The 10,441-nt window shown below is 44.5% G+C and overlaps 1 protein-coding gene across 4 annotated transcripts in view; it reads left to right on the top strand.

Annotated features, from left to right (window-relative positions):
• Window positions 1-9,219, top strand: part of LOC142557110 (uncharacterized) — a 30,021-nt gene extending 20,802 nt beyond the window's left edge. For all 4 annotated transcript variants that reach the window (XM_075668724.1, XM_075668722.1, XM_075668721.1 and 1 more), the window contains exons 6-9: window positions 498-767; window positions 4,527-4,654; window positions 4,844-4,909; window positions 8,917-9,219. In XM_075668724.1, the coding sequence (XP_075524839.1) occupies window positions 498-767; window positions 4,527-4,654; window positions 4,844-4,874 (429 nt within the window). In that variant the 3' untranslated portion in view covers window positions 4,875-4,909; window positions 8,917-9,219. The remainder of the gene's footprint in view (window positions 1-497; window positions 768-4,526; window positions 4,655-4,843; window positions 4,910-8,916) is intronic.
• The last annotated feature ends 1,222 nt before the right edge of the window (window positions 9,220-10,441 follow it).

Raw genomic sequence — 10,441 nt, forward strand, 5'->3', positions numbered from 1 at the left:
ACTCCTTTAATAATCTTCTATTATTTAGAGATGAAACTTGTACCGTTTGAACACTTTAATAACACATTGGAATTTCATATTAATCTTTTTTTTTTTTATGTTTCTCACTTTTATAACTTCATTGTGTTTTCTGTCTTGACGGAGTGGCATCTACCACTGATATTGCTGTAGTGCCCTCCTCCCCCTCGGTGATAAAATTCTGAACAGTGCAACTGGACAGGTGTTTCGCAGAAATGTTTTATATAAAAGACTTATAAATACTGTCCAAGAAATTTGACACAGTTGGCTTCGTGACAATGCTCTCTGCGTTGCTGTGAAGCCAGGCTTGAAGGCAAGCTCACAGATCACACTGTGTTTTTGAGAGTTGTACTTCGGGTCCAGGTTATACTCAGCAGCGGGTTATAAGGGTCACAGTGTAGTGTTTTATGAGCACTTGTTTTCTTGGCAAGCCTGTTAAAAGTACCTTGTTCGCCTTTTTTTTTCCTGTCTCACCATAGGTTCCCATGGAGCTAGCCATGGCTAGCCCAGTGTCATCAGCCGAAGATGAAGCGTCTTTGGCACCTCACAGTGTGCATGTCTTCAAGGAGCAACTGGCCGCCGCCCTGGCTACGGCTCCGCGCCCAGCTCAGCCAGACACCGTGACGGGCGACAGCCCGCACATGTTCTGGGCGGATGCTGCGCCGGCCAGGCAGGGGGAGCAGTTGTCATCAGCGGCTGTCGGGGACAGCGGCTTTGTGTCAGGCTTTGGCCCCAAGCCGACAATAAAGGTACAAACTGTGACGGCGGATTTTTGCGCTACCATTGCGTCATGCCAGCACTTCTAGCAGACAGTTTGTCGTTTGCAGTAAGGGCTTGTTAACCTAAGTTTCACTTGATCAGGAAGAAAATAAAAAAAGAGGATGTATAAATTATTTGTTTGCTGGATTACCCAAAAGACCATGATGGTTAGTGAATATAAATGTGCACTGCAATTCTTGAATAAATTTGTTACCCATGTTTTTATTCTTCACAAAATGTGCGATTTACTCTGCAATTTTGGCTGTCTCACGCATATGGCGAGCAAGCGGCATGTCGGAAAGTTGCTTTAAAACTGATGGCCTTGTGGCGTCATTCAAGTTCAACAGTAGCGGCACAATGTGTGCCTTTGCCCAAATAAACTTGCTTTTCACAACACCGAGTGCACTTGTTGACTGTTTGGTTCCAAGCGAGCTGGTTATTGATCTGGCCCTCCACTCTGCTGTAAACAATGTTTGATGCTTTACTTGCAAACCGCTTTCTTTGTTGGTGAGGGAAAGCTACGGGGCGGGGTGGGGGGGGGGGCACAGGGTTTCTGCATGTGTTGCTCGTTTCCGGGAACAGGTACTGAATGAGTGCAGCACAGACTTGCCACAGTTTCGCATTTGCCCAAACGGGAAAGAGTGAGAAGGGGGGAGAGACATGTAACACTGGGTGCTTCTTTTTTTTTCTACAGTAAGTGCTTTAGCAAAGGTGTTTGTGGGTGTTCTGTTTTCCAGCCTAAATAAATAAATAAATAAAGCGAGTCTGTGGGACTGTTATTGGGAGTGCTGTCATGCAAGCGCTTAATCTTCACGGCTTTTTCTTCATCATCACGGAAAGTCATCTGCGAGTCCAGCTATTGTGCCATGTTCTAAGAGCCTTCTTACCGTTTTTTTTTTTTTCCGCAACATCAATCGTATTGCATATTGTAGCTGAATAAAATTGAAAATTCGACTGCTTGCCACAGCCTCCATCTTGATGAAGTCTGCCCAAAACATGGGGCCATGCAGGATCCAAACTGCAGCCAGAAAACTAAGAGAAAACAGCATACTTGTGTTTTGGGGCTTTTCCTGTTATAACCTCATCTGGCCCTCAGTATGCATTTGTATACTACCTTGCATTCAGTCCTTTTCAAAATTGATTTCAAAGTGATTGTGCAAGCAAATTTTCTCCCGAATATAAATTTCAATGCCCACGGAACTGTGTGGAAGCGGTGCGAGTGCAGTATTAGCGTCCGATTTTGCAAAAATTCCCGCCAATTTGTTGTAGGCCATCGTGTAGTCGGTGACGCCGAGAAGCACCGATGAAGTGCCCACCGAATACTGCAAGATGACGGGAAAGTCCAGGACGCAGCGTAAACGTGCCAGCCTCCACATGACGTTACGTCTTCGTCTCCATATTTAGGCCAATAAAAGCTTTTTTGCAAAAAGGGTCATTAGCAGGTGGTTCATTTCTACTTTTGAAAGCATCAAACAGGGGTATTTAAACTAAAAAAAATTGTTTTTATTATGTTCATAACATACCAATAGATCACCGACTTGGAAAGCAATCATATTCCCGAGTGGTCTTCAATTCTGAGGAGTTTAGGTGCATATACCTTTTGCTATCTTGAGTTTGTAACAAGCAGTTTCCGTATTGGTGAAGTCCACTGATTCAGAGAATGCACTGGCATGCACTGTTGCCGAAAAACTTAGTGTAGTTTTCTTTTTGTGGCACTTCGAAGTGGTTTGAAGTTCTAGAAATTTATTGTAACCTTTGTGCATGTAATAGAATAACATGTAGCAGGTGTGGAGGTTGGGAAGCATTTTAGTTTGACACCGGTGTAGATCTCCGAGAGCTGGCGCCAGTGTCATTAACAATGCTCGCATCATGAGACAGCAATGCTCTTGATTGTAATTAATTTCCGTGTCCTGGTGCCTGTATTTTTGCACGGGTTTGGGAGGTTCAGACATTAATGCAGGAAATAAAATAATAAAAACATGTGCTGAGTAGTATATTACATTGTTTTTTTTTCCAAGTGTAAGTATTGTAAAGCTGTTTAGGTATTCTGTTTCTATTCACCTCTATTTCTTGCTATTGCACAAACAGTGAAATCTGGTTTCAGTGCCATAATTAAATAGCATAACTCGTTTTCCAGAATATTCACTTCTGAAGCTTTGCTCCAGCATATAAAAACGCCACTATTGCAACAATTAAGTTTTCCTTGCATAAATCGGAATTCTCGGGTATTAAACGGAGTAGAGTATAAATGAGATGGACATTGTAATGCTTGTCGTAATGAGCTTCAGCTGCATTACAGAAAAAAGAAAACCTCGACAAAGGCATGCTGATAGGCAGAGCTGTTAGGTGATTCTAAATCTTGGTTTATTGGAACGCTGCATTTAGGGTTCCCCTTGCATGATTGTGCCTAATGTTGCTTCCCTTCGTGCTGTGCTCAGTACTGCATAAGGCTTCACAACACTGCGCATTGCATGGCATTCAGTGCGAAAAAACAGCTGTTCATTCTGCACAACGGAGAACTAACCTGTGCACAGGATGTCGGAGTAACTTGGTGCATGGCTGTGTGCGTGAGGTTGTGGGTTTGAGGTCCGGCCACAGCATTTTAGTGGAAACATAATGCAAGAAACGCTTGTGAACTTAAGGGACAGTAAAGTGAAGTGCTGTTAAGTGAAGCTAGATGATAGATAACACGTTTAGAAGCCTTACAATCATTTTTTTGTGCCTATACATCACTTTCATTGCATAGAGAATTGGCTGCCAAGGATCCCGCTGCCGCTTGTCGATTTGAACCACCTGTTCCTAAATGGACAAGTTGACGTAATCTCCACGTAACCTCCCTCTCTGCTACTCTCTCTGAATCGGCCATTGCTGGCCTCGCATGAAAAGCGCCTCGCACGAGAAGTGCCATAGCCCACGAGAAATGGCGCCACTCACTCCGATTCTCAAATTTTTGGCATTTTGTCGCTTGCAAAAGCTGTGTTCTCGTTGCGAATGCCGAATTTGTTGTTGCAGATGCTTTAACCTTCAATGTCTCGTGTTGATGAACCTGGTGTGTTCAAAATTAATTGGGGGTCCTCCACTATGGCATCTCGTGTAGTTAAGGGCAGTACATTTGGCTCGTTGGCACGTTGAACTCGAGGCTTTATGCATGGCACACCCAACACAGGTGAGGCAGTGCACATGTAATGCAGAAGATGCGAGTTCGGCTCCCTCTTGTGACCAATTGTCCTTTCAACGCTTTTTCTTTTCCTTACTACTTCTACGTGTCAGTAAAGTGTAACAGTTAATTGCCCATATGCTTTCCCCGGTATCATTTTTTTTTTCTTGTGGTAGTTGTAACAGAAAAATGATTGAGCGCCTCGGGTCCTTCTACTCTTTTACTCAAGAGCAACAAACATGCATGTAGTGCTATGGGTGTGTGTGTTTGCGCGTGTACCGTTCATGTTGCGTATCGGTTGCACTACTCCTAAACACTATCTCACGTGGCCCCAGTGTTGCTTTGAAAGAGCGCTTAAGTCAGTCGATTTACAGGTTTCTTTCAGTCGTGCACATATGCCAAGTTAGAGGTTTTGCAAGAGTCTTTACTTCTTGGAATAAAGCTGCCACAGGACTTTTCCTTCTGTGCCTTATTTCTGTCGCCCCTACTCCCCCCCCCACCCACACCCCGCCGTCCTTTCCTTTTTCCTTTTTTCTCCCTCCGTTTGTAGCTGTCCTGAAAACTGACACTTTAGTCGACCTATTTTTTACAGTCTGAGCCAAGCACAGCAGAGTTCGCGGCAGGAGGTGCCACCGCAGCCATGGCAGGCACGACCACAGCACCGTCAGGCTGGACTGACCACACAGCTTCCTCGTCCTGGCTGGACAGAAATGAGCCCACGTGAGTGAATCCTTTCAGCTATTGACTGGTACACTTGGGCCCCAGTGCTGCTGCAGGCTGCGATAATAAAAGCTTGTGTGGAGCTCTGGAGCATCGGGACAGTCTCGTACACTCGTGATGCGGACACTTTTACATCTGTTGCACGGGCCCCTTAGTTAGGTTGTGTCATTTTTTTTTCACTTGATGCAGGAGACTCGATGGCTGCTGGTCTACGAGGTGACTGGGGCCGTGTGACTGACACAATGCGTGCTGAACGTGAGTTGCAGATTGATCAAGTTGCTTGCTCTTATTTAAACACCCCCTCCCTTCTTTACACCTTTTTAAGGTGTACTGTAGCTGGGTTAAACACTCCTGAGCAGCGCATTGAACTCGAACCCACAGAGTTTCATATTAGTACAACTAGAGGGAAGTCTGGCGGTGCGATCGTTCAACCATTATGGGAAGTGCAGGCTACAGATTGGCATTCTGTTTGGATTGGCATTCCGTTCCAAGTGCAATTGCTATAACCTGCAGTGGGACAGTGCAACACAAAGCTCTCTGCCTTTGTTCTGTTGCTCGAAGTGGCGATAGCGCGCTGGGCCAGCGTCTGGGACGATGTTTGTGTCGGGATGTGGTGTCGAAGCCCCGATAAGGAAGCGACGGCATCGTAAACGTTGAAAGAACATGTTTTGACCGTTTGGACCGTGGTTTGTTAAGTGTGTTAGGTTGGTGCTGTAGTGTTACGTGCTTTATGAAACTTGAGAATATGAAAAAGAAGGTACTACTGATACAAAACATAGACAATTGTACTTCTAGTGGCTTGACAATCAAATTTTGTTGATGGCTTCGTTATGCATTGCTTGTTTATGTTTAAGTCCTAAAACACACATTGAAATGTGTGTTTTAGGACTTTGAGAACACAAAGCTTCTTGTGGTAGGAAAGGTTGCTGCTTCCTGGCTGTTGTCTAGTGTCGCAAAATGGGTAAGTGCAAAGCCACGCCATAAGGCTTCAGAAGCGGTACGTCAATATAATGAAACACTCGTAGGAGGCCACAAGCATCCTAGCTAGCACTGCAGCAGATATGCTTAAAAGTACTTGAAGACGTTCAGCAATCGTGACAGCCGACGCAGCCTTTCGAAAAAGCGAGAGAGTTCGCAAGTGCCGGTCGTCTGCGAGAAAAGCCTCGTGTTTGCAGCGAGCAGGCGTCGTAGCAGACGACTCTTCTGGAATTCCTCTCAAGGGCACAACACTTTCTCACAATAGATTTTTATTTCCATAAATACTTTAGGACTATTTTTATATAAGTACTTGCACGGTTGTTATTGCTGTTGTAAAATTAAATAAAAAAAATATTCTCTGGCGTTAAATCGGGAACAGAATCGCACAAGAATGCATACCCTGTTGATAAACCATAGTAAACAGTGCTTCAATCTCAAAGTCATACGAAGTTTATGTAACGTGTTGTGCATTATATAAGACACTGCAGAAATAAAATTAGATTTTGCGCGATAATATTTGAGTATTGCTTCGTTTACTGCGCCACAAGCAGATGCCACTAGTCTAAAGATCGAAGTCAATCCAAAGCCTGTACGTCCAATCATTCCCATGTAGGTTGAGGCAACGCCCATGAAAGCCCCCGTAGACACTAGCACCACATTTCCCTCTAGGGTATATATTTAGAAACTCTGTGACTGGAACCGAACCGGGAAAAATAAAGGCTGTTTTTGCTTGAACTGGAATTGAACCAAAACATCAGTTCTTTTTTTTAAACTCTGTAGTTAAAAGGAAAACAAATGTTTTTGGTTCAGGCTGGCCACCTTTTCTAGAGCTTTTCATCCTTGCATTGCATGCACTTGTGACTCAGCTAGGCTACTTCATTTGTAGATACTCACAGTCTTCCTCTTATTTTAGAAGTAGCAGCACCAGTAGTACGGTTTTCAGTGTATTGCGTTAAAGGGGAGGGGGGGGGGGGCAGTAGACGTGTTGGCAATACAGTCATAAGCAGCTGAAATTGGTGACTGTCAAATAGTTCTCAGTTAGCGGGAGGCCTGTGGAGTAACATTGAAATAAAGAAATGCTTCCTAGCTGGGCGGCGACCTTTAATTGCAGAAGTTGAGTAGGTCAATAGAAATGACATATTGCTTCTGACATATGCTTCTGCTGAATGATCTTGAAATCGAATCTTAGTGTGCCTTCTCTCCGGGGTTATTACAAATGCTCTGTTAAAAATAAACGAGTGTGGCATGCCCTCCTGGTGCTGCCACTTTGGAGAGAACCGGAACTAGCATAGGGCAAGTTAATATTAGGCGCTTGGACATGTAGGTCTTGCAGAAACATTCTACAGCAGTCCAGGAGCCCATTTCTATGCTGTAGCTCTTTGACCTGTTCCGTTGCTGAAAACTTGTGGGGCAGAGAGGTACAGGTGGTCATCTGATAATCGTGCATCTGTTCTGAGTAAAGGCTGTGCACTTCTATACGAGGTGTTGATGTTGCGCACGCTTTCTGATGTTGCACCTTGAGCAGCGATTGTAGATGTGTGTGGCCTGCTATGACAGGAATAATTCACAAAGCATTTCGTTTGTAGGTGCTCTCGTCATTCGCTTACCATGTTCGCTAATAATATGTTCAGCGGCAGGATTTTCTAGAATTTTCTTTTGCCGACAATTCTAGGGTAAGCTTTCTGTGAAACTTCTTCTTTCTGTGAACAAAACTTCTTTGTTAGCATCAATTAACAAGAGCCAGTTGGGCGAAAAAAATTTTACTGGGCCCCTGGCTGGACATGGTACCAACGCAGCGAGCCGTCAAGGCTCCGTCAGAATTTTAGTTAATGCTGGCTTAGATTCAAGGCTGAGAATTGGCCCTTCGGAAAAGAATGCATATATAGTCTCATCCCACTGTCTCTCCTCCTCATCACTCCCACTCTTTCTCCTCTTCCATCTTGAGAGAAGAGTAGCAGGCTGGAGGACTTGTCTGCGTTTCTTCAATAAATTCTCTCTTTCTACAGCTTTGCTTCACATAGATTCCAGCACCGTTGGCTAGATCAGCATATTCTTTTGTAACTTATAACTATATGGGGCACGAAGGACAACATGCGTAACCTTTGCGTGCAGCATCGAGCTTTTCTTGTTGAATGAATTTACGCTTTTTTCCTGTAGTTATTCTTTGGTTCAAATGAACTTGAACTGGTCCGAACCGTTATTTATTCGTTGCTTAGTTGAACTGGGAACGAAGCAAGTTTCGACACGACACTCTGCCTCTGAGCAATTTCTTTTTTTCTTGTAGGGACCTTTTTATGTTGTTGTTTCTCGCAGCATGTGATTTCTTGCGATTTTCTGCTTGCATGCACGGTGAAAGCAAACCAACCTGCGCTGAATATTGCTTACGTTGTGGTGATCTAGTATCTCCCACGAGTACCGACCACCACGGGTTCGAGCTTAACGGCCCACTGGGCTACGTCAGCCATCGCCTCGTTGTCTAGCATGCACACTCAGGCCGCAAAAGGCCCACTGGGCGCTACGCTCAACAGTGCAAGAATATAGTTTATATATAGTATATAGTGTATATAGAATATAGTATATATGTAATATATAAGGGGGCCCTAAGTTAGCGGAAGCCGTTTGTCTCCAGTGCTACCCAACATAGCACAAATGCCCCACCCCAGGCCAGCAGGGATCAAAGGGCATCACGCCAAGGGCGAAAAATACAGAAGATACGGAATTTTAGAAAACGCAGAGCTGTCGCAAGTAGCATGCTATGCTGATTCAGTACTTGCTCCAAAAAATATGCCCCACATGCGTCCTTTGGAAATGATAGGTGACATTAATGCATTTAGCAATCAATCTTGTGATGGGTATGTAATTGGCGACAGTATGTTTTATATGTTATGATTATTATTGTGAAGGGTGGCACACACTCAGTAACACAAGTTGGTGTCAAAGAGTTTATTGAAGAACGGCGCATACCCAATGTACCAAGTTGGTATGAATGGAAACAGGTTACATCTGCATGTATATGCCCGAAAGTGCGTGAATTATCCTGGGAATGCTAATCATAATAAAAACGTCTGACAGAAAGCGCTCTCAAAGTCGGCACGGTAACACTTGCAGGAGCATCACCCCTGTAGCTTTTCCTTCACTGCCACAGAAAGTTGTCGGCTACTACGGTACGTGGATGTTGCTTCACGTCTAAACCGACTCGTGTGTTTCCACTTTCAGTCAGAATATGGCCCCTGCATGCCCTAAGCAAACGTTTGCCGACTCTTCCCCGTTTTCCTTTGTTACAGGTGGCACGGGTAAAGAAAACGCTTCTGTCATTGCATGGACACCACTGCGAGTCGGCCATATCCATTGACGTCTGACGATATCATGGCGACGACGACTACACTGATCATTTTGCTCAGGCCTCGCCTCTTTTCCTCTTGTTTTGTTACCCTATGTCATGGCAGTGTGCATATTTGCTGCCCCTTTCTTACTCTCTCTCTCTCAATGAATTTCATTGTGTACAGTATTGTGCCCCATGAATCACGAATAAAGGATGCCAAATAGTTTTTTTTTTTGCATGACATGTTTTGGCACATTTTTCTAGATCCCTGTGTCCTCTGTTTTACTGTGGCGAAAGCTATGACACACAAATGCTAGTCTTCTCACAACCTCACGAAGTGTCATGTTCATAGCCTTGATCCATCCTTAAAGCTACAAGTGCCATCAAAAGCTTCCCGCTCTGAGGCGACAGTATTGTGCTGCCTCTAGCATGGGGTGGCATTTACGAAGGCCTACTCGTTCCGCATTAGAATGGGGGATACACCCATGCGCGACTCTTGTTGATCTATAGAAACAGTTGAACACGTCCTATGTCTCTGTCCCTACTACGACGTCGAGCATGAAGCTCTCCGGATAGCATTGAACCACCTGGACTCTAGACCATTTTCGGAAATAAGATCCTTGGACCATGGCCGTACGCATACATAGATGGCACAGAGAGCCGCGAGAGCGTTATTGAAGTACCTCAAGTCGACAGGTTTTGGCAGCTGTGTGTAGACTGTGCGAACCTTCAAATGCCTACGAAACGGTGCTCTCTCCATCTCCTCTCCCTCTTTTCGTCCCCAGTGCAGGGTAGCAAACTGGATGTGCATCTGGTTAACCTCCCTACCTTTGCTCTCTTCTATTTCTCTCTCTCTCAGCACTTGCGGTATCTGTTCCTTTTTTGGCACTTCGAGCTATTGTCAGGCGGTATATTAATTTTCATTGTGAATAGATACGATTTCACCACGTCAAAGAACATGCGCAGTGGCTTTGCCAGTGCCATGATGAAAGTACATGCTAGTTGTCTATACTTGATTGTGTTTTGCCTCAAGGGACCATCGAAGGGAATGCCATTGTAAGTTTCTCCGGTTAGGTAACTTTAGGAGGAAGTTGGGTAGTGCGTCTGTGCAACTTGCTCCTATTGTTAAATATTTTTTTCTTGTCTCTGCTTTGTGATCATGAGTGGGCTTGTCATGTTAATAAGTGCGACAGCTTTTCATCTTGAAATTGGTCTATACAATTCTGTTTTCGTAGACGGCTTTGACCAAATGTTAGTAGTCTCGGAAAGCATTGCACATGTTTTTTTGTATTTTGGAACCCTTGCTGGCAGCAGATGTTACTCAACACCGTGTGGCATTGGCAGCATCAACATGGTGTCGAGTGCATCTAGACAAAGAATATTTAAATAAAAGCGAGAGGCCTCTTGGCAGAAGTGGAGAGAAGTGGATAAGGAAAAGATGGGGCGAAGTGTGGCTCACTATCACGTGCAAAGCTCCATTATTAAGC

Source organism: Dermacentor variabilis, chromosome 9, assembly GCF_050947875.1.
Source record: "Dermacentor variabilis isolate Ectoservices chromosome 9, ASM5094787v1, whole genome shotgun sequence".
Classification (NCBI taxonomy): Eukaryota; Metazoa; Arthropoda; class Arachnida; order Ixodida; family Ixodidae; genus Dermacentor; species Dermacentor variabilis.